The sequence below is a fragment of the Polyodon spathula genome, chromosome 10, assembly GCF_017654505.1.
Source record: "Polyodon spathula isolate WHYD16114869_AA chromosome 10, ASM1765450v1, whole genome shotgun sequence".
In the NCBI taxonomy this organism is placed as follows: domain Eukaryota; kingdom Metazoa; phylum Chordata; class Actinopteri; order Acipenseriformes; family Polyodontidae; genus Polyodon; species Polyodon spathula.
The window spans coordinates 1072160-1088606 of record NC_054543.1 but is presented as its reverse complement, the minus strand read 5'-3'; the positions used below and the strand labels follow the sequence as shown (position 1 = coordinate 1088606).

At 37.7% G+C, this 16447-nt stretch overlaps 2 protein-coding genes across 28 annotated transcripts in view; one reads left to right on the top strand and one right to left on the bottom strand.

Annotated features, from left to right (window-relative positions):
• Positions 1-4692: 4692 nt before the first annotated feature.
• LOC121321694 (actin-binding LIM protein 1-like) overlaps positions 4693-16447 on the bottom strand; it is a 94198-nt gene continuing 82443 nt past the window's right edge. For 6 of the 27 annotated variants that reach the window (XM_041260695.1, XM_041260703.1, XM_041260705.1 and 3 more), the window contains 11 exons: positions 15023-15127; positions 13557-13604; positions 12429-12566; positions 10010-10095; positions 9159-9285; positions 8677-8735; positions 8292-8352; positions 7998-8005; positions 7323-7397; positions 6383-6463; positions 4695-5788 (listed from right to left, as the gene is read on the bottom strand). In XM_041260695.1, the coding sequence (XP_041116629.1) occupies positions 5675-5788; positions 6383-6463; positions 7323-7397; positions 7998-8005; positions 8292-8352; positions 8677-8735; positions 9159-9285; positions 10010-10095; positions 12429-12566; positions 13557-13604; positions 15023-15127 (902 nt within the window). In that variant the 3' untranslated portion in view covers positions 4695-5674. Of the gene's footprint in view, positions 5789-6382; positions 6464-7322; positions 7398-7997; positions 8006-8291; positions 8353-8676; positions 8736-9158; positions 9286-10009; positions 10096-12428; positions 12567-13556; positions 13605-15022; positions 15128-16266; positions 16282-16447 lie in introns of all 27 variants that reach the window. The other 21 variants (XM_041260699.1, XM_041260694.1, XM_041260698.1 and 18 more) reach the window with 10 other exon arrangements.
• On the top strand, positions 10121-12422 carry LOC121321696. The gene is made up of 2 exons (XM_041260723.1): positions 10121-12251; positions 12324-12422. The coding sequence occupies exons 1-2, from the start codon at positions 10929-10931 to the stop codon at positions 12384-12386; spliced, it is 1386 nt and encodes a 461-aa protein (XP_041116657.1). The 5' UTR covers positions 10121-10928; the 3' UTR covers positions 12387-12422.

The following is a 16447-nucleotide window of genomic DNA, read 5'->3' as shown; positions in this document are numbered from 1 at the left end:
AGTAGCAGCTTTTTATTTTATTTGCCAATAGGGTTGGGCTTAAAGCTGTCAGAGGGATATCAGGTTGTAAAACCTGTCCAAGCCCAATGTTATGAGCTGTCATGCCTTTAATATTTTGCGGTATTTCCATGTTAAAAACGAGTGCTTCCAAGCTGCTACAGTGAACCATCAGACTGCAAACTAGCTGTCTAAGTGTGACATACAGAAGCCTTTGTGACGTTTACAATTGAAAAATAGAATGGAACATACAATACTTCTCTATATAAAGTTTATATAAAATGTAGTTTGAAAAGAAAAAACTAAAATAAAATGTAATATGCAGAAAACTGGAGGTGCGTTCTTCAATAATTTCAAAACTTTCTTGACTGTACTTCATCAAACGCAGCCTTTGGTTCAGGTGAACTGGTGGATATTTGTGGTTAAGAGCACATCCCTACTGTAGTCGTGTAAGTCTCACTCTCTGTTCATAAGTACAACATCCAAATAAACCAAAGAGGACAAGAAAAAAAAATCCAGCATCCTAAATGGGACCCCGCTTAATTTATATTAATAACCTGTTGAATTCCCTTTGAAAATGTCATTCCCAATAATTAAAGAAACTTAGTCTCAAGACTAAGGGAACCCCCATCAGAACAGATGAAGCACGATGCACACATAACCCCAAAACATGCTTTGCTTGTCTGCTGTAAACCATGCAGCATGCTAGTATGTTTATGGACAACTGTATATGCTGCACAGTGCATGCTTGCAAGCTATTCTATAATAGTAGGATTTTCAGCAGCCAGATGTCCACTGCTGCTGCTGCTCGGAACAGAAATTCACATTCCTTAACTGTGACTCAAGGGTCAAAGATCCTGGTTCTATTTTAATAAAAACAGGGACTTTACAGACTTCGATTAGAGTCTGTTCCCATGTACAACATGCATCGTGGCCTCTTTTTTTGGCAACCTTTTCTTAGATTTATTTATTTCTCTAAAGCAGATGCCATGCGGGTGCACTACAGAGAATCACAAATCACAGATTGCATGCCTTACAATTACTGCAGCTACCCATTTTGTTTGAGCAAATTGAGTGATCGAATTCACCTTTAAGTGCAGTAGATGTTTTGTGAAACCTGCAATAGGATTTGATCTACTTTGTTGTCTGTTGCACTTAAACAAAGCTTACATGTTTGTTATTTAGCTGACATTTTAAAATTACCTTGGGTTTAAAAAAAAGCAAAAAGAAGCTGAACAATGATTTGTTGTAAAAAAGAAGTCATGTGATTAAAAAACGGTGCTCTAGTGCTGATGCCCGAGCTCTAAAGGAGAGGACTCCCAGGGCACTGGCATTGTCAAGAGCCAGCAATGCAGTTTGAGTTACACCCCTCACTCCCTACATATCTGCAAATAACCTTTCCTGCGAGGAGCAGGAGGACGACGACATCATCTGAAAAAAGACTGTACAATTCAAAAAGACAGCACCCAATTGCCAATGTGTATATTTTTTGTCCTTTTTTGAAAAACAAATGATGTACTATACTATACGTTTGAAGAAATACTCCATTGTGCACATTACTGAAAAAAAAGTATTACTTTCTACTCGTTTCTTCTTCTTTCTTCTTCTTCTTCTTCAAAAAATGTCCTTACTTATTACTTAATAAAATAAAGGCTCGATTTATATTACTCGTTATAGTTCTCTCCCTGGTCTTGTCCTGTGAAACAGCTGTTGTGACTACCATTTAGTATTTAGCTGCTTAATTTGTCTGGTAATTCATTTATTAGATGTGCCAAACAGGTTTTAACAATTTTTGTAGTATAAATACATTTAATTTTTGGCACTTAAACAATATATTGTATATTTCCTGACTTTCAATAATGAACTATATGGTGATAAAGCAGTAAATGATGGGGTGATGCAACACATGTGGCCACCTCTGTGTAAGAAAGCAAACAAACTAACTAATCAATAAAAGTGGTACATACAGTCAAGTAAGTCTCCTCTTGATCTTGTCCTATTAAACTTCAAAATACGCGGTGGTAGATGCGTTTCCTGTGTTTTTATTGGCATGTAGGCAGGGGCGCTGGAACTAAGGGTGCTGGGGGTGCGGCAGCACCCCTTGGCTTTGCATGTCTTCCATCATATACAGGGGTTACAGTTTTGTTCAATGGCTTTCAGCACCCCCACTTTAAAAATAGTTCCCGCACCACTGCATGTAGGGACACACATTGTTTGTTCCTAGTGCCTTATTCGATGACACAAGCCTCATAAAGACTGATTTCATTGCCCCATGGCTTGCTACTGCCGTGAGACATCCTGGAAGAGACTGTGTCCTGTCTGGGTTAAAAAAGAAATGACCACTAATTCAAGTGTACAATAGAGAAAAGGTAACGGAAAGTAACCGTAATATAATTACTCCAATTAAAAATCAAACGTGTTATATCACCTCTGATACACAATAGGCCTCAAATTAACAACCTAAATAGTGACAAACCTAAATATCACTATACTGTAGACAGACGCATATAATACTGCCATGTTCTTAAATGCGATATCATAAGTAAGATCGTATGCTTTGGTATCCACTGCAGATGTTATGCTGCAAACAATCCAAACAATAGAACAGATTGTTTTAAGCTGCAGTAAATAGAAACCAACACTTTCACAGCTAGACATTTTGGACAATGGAAGTGAATCTGGGCAACATTCCCTTTCATGTATTAAACAACACAGTAACTACTTAGATTTTTACATTTAACCATAATACATGCCTTCACCTTGTCAGCAGCAAAGAGAATGGGAAACAAATGTGCCTTGCGGTCAAAGCCTTCACACCTTTATGGAATGGAAGGAAAAGAAACAAACACGGTTACTGTAGCGTTTGACCGTTTCAGTACAGCAAGTTCTACCCAGGTTAGGAATATCAGTAAGAACCTCCAAGTCTGTCTTCTATCTTGAGAACAAGGTTGTGAAAAGAATTTGTGTTCCGGATTCAAACCCCGTCTTCTCATTGGTCCTGCCTTGTGTGAGTCACAAAGTATTGTACAGTCAAACCTCTTTAAAGAAACCAATGAGTCCAGACAGAGACCCCCCCCCAGGCATGTCCCTGCCTCCAGGTTCAGTACACCAACTATGCATAATAACACTGTAATGATGTGTAAGTACGCATGTATTTACTAAGTAACTACTGTGTAAATCCACAGTAATTAGAGAGCCAATGTAAAGTGATACCCAATACTCTGTATAAGCAAGTGCAGTAAGACCCTATAAGAGAAAGTCCTTGTTCCCCTTCATTGTCTTATTGCATATGTCAGAACAGCCTTATCTGTGAGAAAGCTCTCGACTGTGGAGAACCCAAGAAATTGAAAAACAAGTGGCAGCCATTATAGGCTCCTGTTGTGATTACAATTATGAGCACTGCTTGGTGTGTGGCCCGTCATAGTGTCATTTTAAGAGAAAGCAGCTTTCTTGCAATTAAAATGATAACAGGACTCTCGATAGCAACAGACACACTATGAATGAAAACATGTGACAACAGTCTTAATGTGACAAGCAGATTATCATAACCATATACTGTATGTGTCAGTGGCATAACCCTCAAAACATAAATATGCTTCTACAGTTCAATTCTTTTTACCTTAAATAATCACAAATGGTGGTGTAAATTTCTACTATGGTATGTTTTGTCGGTACACTCCAACTTTGTAAACATCTTACACATGCAAACAGTGAATCTTCTTATGGTTTATTTTTTTTTTTTAGATATTTATTAATACTTTGATACATTTTCTCAGCATAAGAAACTCCTCAAAACTTCACCATGTAAATGTGTTAAAAGACAGATAAAGGTATACATAAAGGGAAAAACAGACTGAAAGGATACTTTTGTGATCCTCATTCATCAGCTTCAGCATACAGTGAAAAGATTCTTCAAGCAATACCAAGATTCAAAAGCAGAACTGGACCTGCAAACTAGCTACAGTTATTATTTTCCACCAACCATGCTTTCACAGTGCTGGGCAGAAAGAACACAAAATAAAAACAAAAGAATTGCTGCATAATTTATTTTCAGTAGCACTGTTACATTTTAAAACGCTCTCTTCCAAAAAGAATATTTATATAAAAAAGGATATAACCCAATCTCCCCTTTCAGTCTTTTTTAATTGACATGGGAATGGGTTTTGTAACTCTTTACTGGTAGAACCTTTTTCTGTTTAATACAATGTTTATATTTTGGCTCACATGAGGCTAAATGGATATTATTCCACTATAGTCACTCTACTGTCTCCACATAAAAACAAATGTCAAAGAAACTCAGGAATAGAGAAACTATGGGGCCAGTGCTGGAATTCACAGTCTGAATTCATAACTACAGTGAAGGCTGTGGGCGTAACTGGTCACTAGGCCAGGAGTGTGGTTTACGTCCCCATAGTAACCAGAGTGCCAATTGGTCCCATAGAACCTGTTGGAAAACAAGCAGAAGCATCCAGCAGTAAAAGCCCATTAAGCCCATATATGATTGAAATATTAAACTTCCATGTTATGGAGTTAGATAGATGAATATCTCCTTATATATCTCATTAAAATGTGTATTGCAATATATATCTATCTATCTATCTATATATCTATCTATATATATATATATATATATATATATATATATATATATATATATATATATATATATATATATATATATATATATATATAAAAAAAAGCTAACTAAAATGTATGTTACACATTTGTAACCCCCCAGTCCCTGCACCCATTTAAATGGATTTTGGTATTTTGGTTGTTTTTTTCTACTATCCATTGCAGGTCCAGATATATTGGAAACCTAAATCAGGACTACATACAGGAGGGCTACATACAAGAGAACGGGATGCAGGGCTACATACGTTCCTGAATGTTTAGTCTTTGCAAGTGACATTTGGCATGTTTGTTTTATTGGGATCAGGCAGAGACTGCAAGTACCACATTAATTAAAATAATTTAAAATACGCTGCCCAGTGTGAAACAAGCCTCTTGCACAGCTTTTGCATCGGCACCTAACAAGTTGCTGAACAATGCTGACCCCTTGCGGTCAGACTAGGTATTTCGATCGTGCTCACTGGTTAAATTGAGCAGCCACAGAACAAAAAAAAAAAGCAGGTGGGCGCTTATAACAAAGCTAGTTTCATTTTCTGCATCACACTGGGAACTGTTTTCTCTGTTCCTGTATTGATGGTTAACAGATCTCTGTATATTCTGCTTTTGAAACTTCCTGAACTGTTATGTCAAAGCCATAGAGTGTTTGAATTGTGGCAGTACCAATAAAGTATACTTTTATTATTAGGTCAGCCAAATTTAATGAGAATAAAAAGGAAGCAATTTCCATTCAAACCCATTGCAAAACACACACACGCACACACGCACATGCACACACACACACACACACACACACACACACACACACACACACACTGATAAAATTCATGTGTTAGTATTTTTTGGACTAAATGATCTTCTTTACCCCCTCATAACCTACAGATTACTCTCTGAAAGCAGGGAGTCCTTCTCCTTCAACGCATGGGTTTGTCTTGTTTTTGTTTTGTTTCCTTGAAGTTGTTCACAAAAAACCCTCTACATGTATATTACAGTATTCTAGAATTCTAGTATTCATTGTGTTTATAAATAGGACATGCACTGTTTGCTTTCAGAAGAGTTTTGCCTTTTTCTTCATGGCATTGCGTTTCCAGAGAGGTAACCTATCAAATTCCTGGATTTCCATCCTGAAGATATCAAAGAAAACATCTGCAGCCAAGTGACGCTGAAAAGAACAAGCACAGGTGGAGTTAGCCAAGCGCCAAGCGAGAAAAACAACCAGCCCTTTCCAGCTCTAAACTACAGGGCTGCTCCCAGGAACACAAACACATTCTACAACACGTCCTCTTGCTTACATAGCATCACACGTCTGCTCTGCCTTCAAACAAGCCAGCCTAACGATTCATGCACAACTGTAGAACTGTTTGCGTTGCCACATGTTTGCTGCTAAAATCGAAATATATTTATGTATGTCTAGTCTGCTTTTGTTGACGCACATTTGATAGGATTTTTTAAAGTAAGGGGAAAGACAAAAACTATGCAAGACTTTTTGATTGTTTATAACTATCAAGAATCTACACACACGTTGTTTCTTTGCAGATTTTTACAACTTCAATTGGTTGCACTTATCATTATCATTTACAAAACATATACATGCATTACTTCATTATTTTGGCTCCCACGATAGTCACAAATGTGGAGCAAATGGGTGAAAGCATAACCCTTATTGTCTAAGAGAACTACAACAGTATGAGGTTGAGTCATTTTTGCAGTACAGTATATTTAAAATTTTCAGGTTTCTCTTTTTGCTGCTTCTTACCTCTAGTCTTGTTCTGTCCACATCTCTTGGCAGTTTAACACGCCCTCTGTTGGTCACCATGAGCATTTCATATGGATATGCCTATTAAAAAAAACCTTTCTGTTATACAGAATTTCTTTCACAGTGACTGTAACACAAAAACGATTTCAAATGATTTCACAACAAAACAAATATTATAGATTTGCAATTAATCCAATACAAGTACATGCTGCAAACAATCAATATAAACTGTTACCTTCTGAATTCAGTTTGAGACACTGGGCCATATTCACGTTAAGGACTCTTAAAGAACAACTGTTTGGCAAAGGGGAATTCATTTTCACTTTTCAAAACACTCTTTAATCTAAGAAAATAAACTTTAAAAAAGCAGTTCACAAAATAAATAAATCTGTCTTTACAGTCCTTACAGTTTTCTGAATAGGGTCCAATACAAAGCCAACACTCACGCCCCTGCAGTCAATGAAACAGCTACTGTGACATTTACACTAACATACTGGAGGTATAGTAGCTATGAGCTGCAGCACCATGAAGCAATCCTGGATGAAGGAGTGACTCATCTAGGGCAGGACTGACTGGGGTGTCAACACGATGGAAGCTCATGATTATACTGGACCTTCCCTTTACAACTTTAAACTTCTCTTTATGATGTGAACAATACAAGGGGAAGTGATTTTAGCCACATATTCTTTTGCACAGCCCTACACTTGACATCTGACGAGTGACCAGTGACTGAAATGCTACAGTGCAGTGCAGGGTTGAGACACAGTGGATTTCAAGGTGTGATTGACTATATTTGCACTAGTGAGTCACAGTAATCCAGTGTTTCAGTTATCATTGATCAATACTTCACTTCATTCGTCTCAAGAGGTCTATTTCAGAAATCCGCCCTCATTTTACAGCTCGCTCTTTTATGGCAATATAAAAAAAATGAAACACTTGCTTTTGGTTCCACCATATTAGGCATAGAGACTCCCCTGTCCATTCTTGAGACAGGTACGTGTCCATCTTGAGTGGGCTAAGGAACACAACAGACATATCAGAGGCAATAAAGATTGTTTGATTGCTTGTTACATTTTCTTTCAAATAATATAGATATAGTCGCAAATTGTTGATCTGTTTATCTGATTTTTTTTTTTAATCTGTTTTTATTTTAATTATTTTTACATGAATAAATACTGAAACATTCCCTTAAGCTGTAATATTTATTTTAGCTCATGTTAAACATTTTGCTCCTTCGGACTGTTGTTGTAATAAATCTAAGCAAGATACAATAGAGCCGTAGTCTTTCTTTTTTTCATTGTAAAACGTGTTATATCCTATAATACTAAGATGCTGTTATATTAAATTGTAGCTATAGTCAACAGCAGATCACAGTGTCAACAAATAAAAGATTTCCATAGGAATGAGCAACATATAATATGCCATTACATAAGTAACCAGACAAACAGAGGGAATGTGAGCTAACTCCTCTGTGAAGCATATGGACAGCAGATTCCATAACATGCTCTGAGTGGATAGCCTCCTTTGCATATCATCATACATGGCAACATGCCTCTACATTTTACATCCAGTACACATGCAAGAGTATGTGCCAGACAGATTATTTATTACATACCTGGAACTCTGAAAGACACAAAAACAAGGGAGAAAAGAGATTAGAGATTAGAGGTAAGGTTTATTACACATCATAAATTCAATTATTTGCATATCTTAAATTCGAAAGGCTTATTATATTTGTAATTATTTGCATTGATTACTAGGAGACTGGCAGTGGTTTCAGATATCCACTTGGAAGACTGAATACCTCCTTGTAAATCGATGCTCCCTATAGCTATCACTTAGAGAAGACTGCACACAACATTAACAGTCCAAACAGAACAGAATTCATCCCAATGTTACAGATTCTTACCTTTGACACCTCCACACACATCACCGTAGCTGTTGTACTGAGAAAAATCTGTAGACTGTGGCTGCAAGGCACACAAAGACAAGACTGTAATTGTCAGTAATGATGTGGTTATATTTGTTATTTATCTCCATGGATGAAACATTTACAGAGTTTACCTACAATAGTGTTATTACAATAACCATGCACCAGGTGGCAGTGTATGCTACAAAAGCAAGTATTAGGATAGCTATCCCCCACCAGGGCACAAGCCTTCATCCACCCTTTGATTCTAGCACACAAAATACAAAACGTGAATTGAAGGGATGATACTGTTAGCTCTGCTTGATTTTCTATTCCTCTTTGTACACTGTCAGCGTTGTGATGGTTTTTCAGTTGATCACCTTACCCTGTGTAGGCCGTTCCGTCCATAGCCAGGGAGAGAGGAGGTCATGGAGGCATTTCGGTCTGAAAGGGGAAAGTAAAGAAAGCACTGCATCACTATTTATATAATGCACACAGAACTGGACCATAACCTTATACACCTGTAACATAAAATAGCTGAGATAATGGATACAAAACATCTTCTTTACTTTAAAGCAGCAATGTGCTATAATAGTATTTAATTTTATAGTAAGATATGATTCTAGGGTGATTGGTTACACATTTCTTTCATAGTTTGAGTTTGTGCACTGTAAAAAAAAAATTAAAAAAATAAAAAATAATAACAATAATAATAGAGATCTCAACTGGGTTAGTTATTTTAGGCTGGTATTTTCTATTCCCTAGACACGTGTCTCGTTCCTTCTTGAAAGCTTCTTGCCACTCTATAAAGATGCAGATGGAAGTGGATGAGAGCATGGAATGGAAGCATGGAACAGCTTTCCATACCTGACTTATACGAGTCCATTTGCGGAGAGGTATAGCGCTGAGCAGAGATGCTTCTGGAGTATCGTTCTTGAGTCATCTCCTTCTCCATCTCTTCTTTTAAAATCAATTTCCCTAAACCAGACTGCATCTGAAACATTTTTAAGGTAAGATTTGACAACATTGGAACTCATACTAGAAAGAAACAACCATGTTATAGAAACAAGCATGTTATTGAAACAAGCATGTTATTGAAACAAGCATGTTATTTATGTGGTTGGGAACAGTATCCCATGACAGGATTAGGGGTGGACATTGTGGGCCACTTGAAAACCTTGAAAGCACAAGAGTCTAGGCATCACTATAGATGACTTTACAAACTACAAGGCAGTTCATGTTCAAGAGGTACAGATATAGTCCGCAAGCACATTGCATTCTGACTCATCTGAATGCTCAACAGAAGAACACAAGCTTGGGAACCATTCTGCCCATCAAGGCTTGCCCCTTTTTAACACACCATTCTCCCCTACTGGGGCAACTCATTCTAAAGCACAGAATCTAGTCTTTATGTTCCCAGTGTTTTAGATCCTACTGTTTCACCTGGAATGCTATTCCATTGGACTGAATTTGTACACAGCCATCCATCAAACTACATACTACACAGCAGATTATTATATAATGTATGGTGCCCCGTGGAGCAGATGCACATGCTCCCACATACTGTACACTGCAGTCGTGCCATAGCTGCTCTTTTGCCCTAAATGGTCAAACACGGTATGCAAGAGCAATGGGTGGGTCATCAAATCAGCGCTCAGAATTGAAGATGTTTGTGATGACAGTGCTCAACACCAGGTCTGGAGCTGAAAGAGCTATACCTTGTTGAGATGTTCCTCTTGAATCTGCCTGCGCTTCTGCATTTCTTCCTCCTCCTCTTCTCTCGAGCGGCGCCGCGTGTCATGTCCTGGAGGGGTTTGTTTCAAATCAGAAACACGTCAGTGAAGTGAAGTGAACACCCTCACAACAGTGCAAATTAATCATTCGGGACTATTTCGGTTGCTGGTAGGTGTGTCATCCAAACAATGGTCTTGTTCATTGTGATTAAACTCTCCTTTGAAAAAGTATAATCCTCTATACCCCCCTTATCTGTCTCACGTTGCACAGAACTATTTCCTTCAGCCATGGCCCATGTTGTACTTTTTTTAACGTGTTTGGAATGTTAAAGACACAACATGAAGAGACCAATGCCTTACTGTCATTTTAATGGGCAACAGTGCATAAACACAGCATCAGCAGCTGAGGGGCAATACAGAGAGCAGCATACATTGAAAATGAAAAATGCTGGATTTGAAGAGTCCTGTTTGAAAGTCACATCACAATTGCTCTCCAAACAACTCAAAAACGTGGAACAACTACTACTACACACATGAATATTAGGAAGAGAATACTGGAAGAAGTCATGCTATCACTGCTAGTTTTAGCAATATGACAAAGTACTATAGCATTATATAGTAAAACTACACTGTAGCACAATTAGGGCAACTACACTATTATTGAAAGTACAATATAACATATCGCTGGTTCTGTGTTTCAGTGGGGTGTACAGTATGTTAATAAAATGATTGAGGGAGCAATGCATGTTGTTCCATGCACCAGTAGTTCTGTGCTTCTGTGGGGTGTATGTTATATATATATATTCGTATCAGCTTAACATGCAGCCTACAGCACTCAGTATTCCCAGGTGGTCTCCCATCCAAGTACTAACCACTGTGTTTCAGTGGGGTGTATGTTAATAAAATGATTGAAGATGCAATGCATGTGTTCCTAGCACCGGTGGTTCTGTGTTTCAGTGAGGTGCATGTTAATAAAATGATTGAAGATGCAATGCATGTGTTCCTAGCACCGGTGGTTCTGTGTTTCAGTGGGGTGCATGTTAATAAATTGATTGAAGATGCAATGCATGTGTTCCTAGCACCGGTGGTTCTGTGTTTCAGTGAGGTGCATGTTAATAAATTGATTGAAGATGCAATGCATGTGTTCCTAGCACCGGTGGTTCTGTGTTTCAGTGAGGTGCATGTTAATAAAATGATTGAAGATGCAATGCACGTGTTCCTAGCACCGGTGGTTCTGTGTTTCAGTGGGGCGTATGTTAATAAAATGATTGAAGATGCAATGCATGTGTTCCTAGCACCGGTGGTTCTGTGTTTCAGTGGGGTGTATGTTAATAAAATGATTGAAGATGCAATGCATGTGTTCCTAGCACCGGTGGTTCTGTGTTTCAGCGGGGTGTATGTTAATAAAATGATTGAAGATGCAATGCATGTGTTCCTAGCACCGGTGGTTCTGTGTTTCAGTGGGGCGTATGTTAATAAAATGATTGAAGATGCAATGCATGTGTTCCTAGCACCGGTGGTTCTGTGTTTCAGTGGGGCGTATGTTAATAAAATGATTGAAGATGCAATGCATGTGTTCCTAGCACCGGTGGTTCTGTGTTTCAGTGGGGCGCATGTTAATAAAATGATTGAAGATGCAATGCATGTGTTCCTAGCACCGGTGGTTCTGTGTTTCAATGGGGCGTATGTTAATAAAATGATTGAAGATGCAATGCATGTGTTCCTAGCACCGGTGGTTCTGTGTTTCAGTGGGGTGCATGTTAATAAATTGATTGAAGATGCAATGCATGTGTTCCTAGCACCGGTGGTTCTGTGTTTCAGTGGGGTGCATGTTAATAAAATGATTGAAGATGCAATGCATGTGTTCCTAGCACCGGTGGTTCTGTGTTTCAGTGAGGTGCATGTTAATAAAATGATTGAAGATGCAATGCATGTGTTCCTAGCACCGGTGGTTCTGTGTTTCAGTGGGGTGTATGTTAATAAAATGATTGAAGATGCAATGCACGTGTTCCTAGCACCGGTGGTTCTGTGTTTCAGTGGGGTGTATGTTAATAAAATGATTGAAGATGCAATGCATGTGTTCCTAGCACCGGTGGTTCTGTGTTTCAGTGAGGTGCATGTTAATAAAATGATTGAAGATGCAATGCATGTGTTCCTAGCACCGGTGGTTCTGTGTTTCAGTGAGGTGCATGTTAATAAAATGATTGAAGATGCAATGCATGTGTTCCTAGCACCGGTGGTTCTGTGTTTCAGTGGGGTGTATGTTAATAAAATGATTGAAGATGCAATGCATGTGTTCCTAGCACCGGTGGTTCTGTGTTTCAACGGGGTTTATGTTCTCCCCCGCAGTAGAACAGTATGAAGTGCACAGTTCATCTCTCTCTGGGTAAGGGTGGTATCATACCTATGGCAGCGAGTGAGGGTGGGCAAGGCCAGTGGTCTGTCTCAATCTTTGCTGTGTCCTCAGGGGAGGGAGCGAAGGCTGCTGGGAACTTGGCAGACTTGATGATATCCTCTGCAGACTTGATCTGGGCAGGTGTATCTAGATTGGCAATGGGGGGAACTTGTCTATCAGTTCAGGCTTATATATATATATATATATATATATATATATATATATATATATATATATATATATATATATATATATATATATATATATATATAGTGAATATATATATATATCCTGAGTAACCCCCTTTTATATATGCTTATGATTGTTTAAAATAACCTCCAGTGTATTTGCTGTTGTTTTACTGATTTAAAGCATTCCAGATTTTTTTTTTTAACTCATTACGGGATGTTTTTTCTTTGTAGTTTTGATTTAAAATAAAAGCACGTTTGGTGACGTTGTTGCAATCCCAATCGATAAGCTGCTCTCTCTCTCTATAGAATCACTGTGTGAAGGTCAAGATACTATTACCCCTGTTGCAGGTACCTACTTAAAAAAGAGACAATGACCTCTAACGTACTTATGGTGTCAATCTTTTCACATAATATAACTCTAACAACAACCCTAACCCTTTTGTGATACAATTGTAAATTTGCACATTAAGTACATTTTAACTGTGCATAATAACATTGTAATTATATGTAAGTACACATGTATTTACTAAGTAACTGCTATGTAAATACACAGTAATTAGAGAAGTCAGTTTTTCTTATATAATGCGCAAGCAAATATATATATATAATAATATTATATATATAAATATATATATTATATATAAATATAATATCTAATATATATATTATACTATATAGACAATTCTGTCAGTTCATGTTAAGACTGTCAGAGTAAAAGTCTAATTTCAACAGATTGTTAAAATTTCTCGTACTGAAGTTTGTCATCAATGTACAGTTGTGACAACACCACTGTTACCATGTGTTAGCTTACACAATTACCTCCCTGTTATGGGATAAATTAAAAAAAACAAAACAAAACAAAAAAAAGTGATTGTGTATGACGTTGTAATAAACAGTCATCACCAACACATTTGGTAGCTAGAAAAGAAAGGTTAATGGACTATACCATGTTGCTTGTAGATTGGTGGTTTTCTGTAGATGTTGATGCCTTGGTCTGTGAAATGAAAAACAGAAGATCTTGTCATATTAAAAACAAAAACAAGCTAATTTAACAGTCTTACTTCAGACACAAAAAGACAGTCAAACGAATCATGAAGAAATTAAAATTCTGCAGACATCTGAGCTGATAACAGTCAGCTCTACAGAAGAAAAAACAGACAAAAGAAAACAGATAAAAGCACGAATAATGAATACATTAAGAAAACGGGGGCCACACGTCACATATTAGACAAAACATTCCACGCATTCTTTATTGAACAAAGCTTTCCTAAACCCACATACAGTCTACTATTGGATACATCTGAAGCACACACTACAGGTACAGGACAGTTAAACATGCGAAACACCTTTCCACTGAATCACACGTGAAAAGGTGCATGAGATACCTGACTCTGACCCTGCCAGACTGCACTCTCCTCAAGAATACCCTGACAATCATTAGAGAGGATTAGAGCAATGAAGGGTCGTTTGGAAGGCTTGCAGCATTCCCCAGTGTTAACAGACAGATTGCAATGTCTGTCCAGTTTGCATATGAATATTTGCCATTCATTTTTCAAAAAGCTGTACCTGCTTGTGAGTTGCACATAGCTAATAAAAAGATGCCTATGACTCAAGGTTTTTTTTTCCCATGAGTGCATAGCTGAGGCGCCATTGTAGTTCTAATGTTTAGCACTTGTCTGTAGCAGTGTGGTTTGAGCACTTACTGTATCTATATTCCCCCAACGGCCGAATGCATTCTTTTTTTTAACATTGTCTATACATATATTTAAATGCAAGTTTTAAGAAGCAGATCTGAAACTGTGGCAGTAAAAAAAATGATGATACAGTGATACAATACTTCTACATCGATGCCAAAAGAGTGTTGATTTAAATGGTTGCATTTCCTAAAAACTGTAATTAAACCCACTGATTTTAACTTTTAATGATGCTGGATTTAACGCAGTGAGCCAAGTGGTTTACACATCATGAATCAATTAGTTTCTATTTAGGTCACAATAATAACATATTTACAATATTGTAACGAATAACCTATAATTTAATGAACGCAAGTATAAAATAATACTAACATTGGTAAGATTTCACAGGTAACCTGCCTGGGAATTTCTATTGTTCCTCTTTTTTCACAGTTGTATGCATGTGTGTGTGTGTGTGTGTGTGTGTGTGTGCGTGTGTGTGTGTGTGCATATGTAAAATATCTATGTCTTCTATCTTGTTTCAACATATAACATGAACCCGGTTGTTGTTGGGTTTTGGTGTGGAAGCTAGTTCGTCAGAAGGCTTTTGGTACTGGTGTGAGATTTTGATTTGCACCGCAGCTAAAAAATCAGTGCTTGTGGATGGAGACAAAGACAGAGAGAGACAAGCAGACCTAGTGACACATGGAGACCGAGACAGACTCGCAGGGGATCCTACCTGGAAGATGGAAATGTTTAAGGTTCAGTGCGTAAGTCGGAGTGAGAGGACGGCTGTCAGGCCGTAAGGGGAGAGGGGAATTCCGACCGCTGGACGGCTCATTGCCTCCAATGAGAAGAACGGAACAACGTGAGAAAAGATACAGCAGAAAATAAACAAGCAGGAACAAAAATCAAACCAAAAGAGAAATCAACAGGAAAAAATGAAGCCAAAAGAGAAATCAACAGGAAGAAAACAAGCCAAAAGAGAAATCAACAGGAAAAAATCAAGCCAAAAGAGAAATCAACAGGAAAAAATCAAACCAAAAGAGAAATCAACAGGAAAAAATCAAGCCAAAAGAGAAATCAACAGGAAAAAATCAAGCCAAAAGAGAAATCAACAGGAAAAAATCAAGCCAAAAGAGAAATCGACAGGAAGAAAATCAAGTTAAAAGAGAAGTCAACAAACAAAAAAAGTAAAAAAAAAAAGACCCCAACTTTGCTGACACAGCAAAGCTTTAAAAACTTTAAAAGCTGTTATTTGCATTCACTGTGCATAAAAGTGTGACTCTGTTTGCGAAACTCAAAGTTCCAGAAGCGTACATAGGGCTTGTAAGTAGTATGTGAGTCATGCAGATAAATGGTTAAAAGCAATTTATTGTGCAAATGTGCATGCTTGTTACAAGTAACTGGTTTATAGTAACAATGCTGCATAATAAACTACTGTGCAAACTCATGGGTACATGCAACTTGACTTAATGAAAACGAGTTTACCTGACAAACATTTGTTGACTTTTTGTTTAATAACAGTGCACTTTGTAAATGTTAAATGTACTGCGACAAACCAACATTAATTCATCCACTCATGTAGTCCACAAATGATCTTAAACTCAAACACAATCCCATCACTTATAATACACGACAACTCATTCTTGAAGAGACCGAATAATATCCTTATATTCTGTTTCAACTGAGTCAAACGTAAGTGAATAATATAATAATATGGACCTTACACAATTCACTAGAGCATTCTCTTTAAAATCAGTCCACCATCTATTGAATGCCTGTATTTAAGAACCTGAAGAACTGAAAAGAAGTGTGATAACCTGCCAGGGCATCAGACTCAAAATCATTGAGTTCAAGTTGCAGGGACCATCAAACACACCATGCACACTGTCCCGAGAAAGACTGGGAAATCATCTGCAACAGCAAGCAGCAGACAGACAGACAGGCACATGTGCAAACCAAGGCCGGGCCATAACATACCGATGAAGAAAGAAGCTGCAAGGAAGGGGAGGAGAAACCGGTGAATGTTACAGGGACAAAGAAAAAGCAACAGAAATGCATGCTGCAAAAAAGGAGAATGATAAGGGCCATGACATTTAAAAAAAAAACTGGTCTGGTGCATTTTTCTACATTAAACTTGCACAGTTGCTGTTGCTCTATG

What these genes read in the sequence shown, in the direction of transcription:
- LOC121321696 (XM_041260723.1), top strand. Translation starts at nt 10,929, where the DNA reads ATGATTGAAGATGCAATGCATGTGTTCCTAGCACCGGTGGTTCTGTGT. An exon ending in AAGATGCAATGCATGTGTTC is followed by an intron (nt 12,252 to 12,323) that starts CTAGCACCGGTG and finishes ATGCATGTGTTC; the next exon opens with CTAGCACCGGTGGTTCTGTG.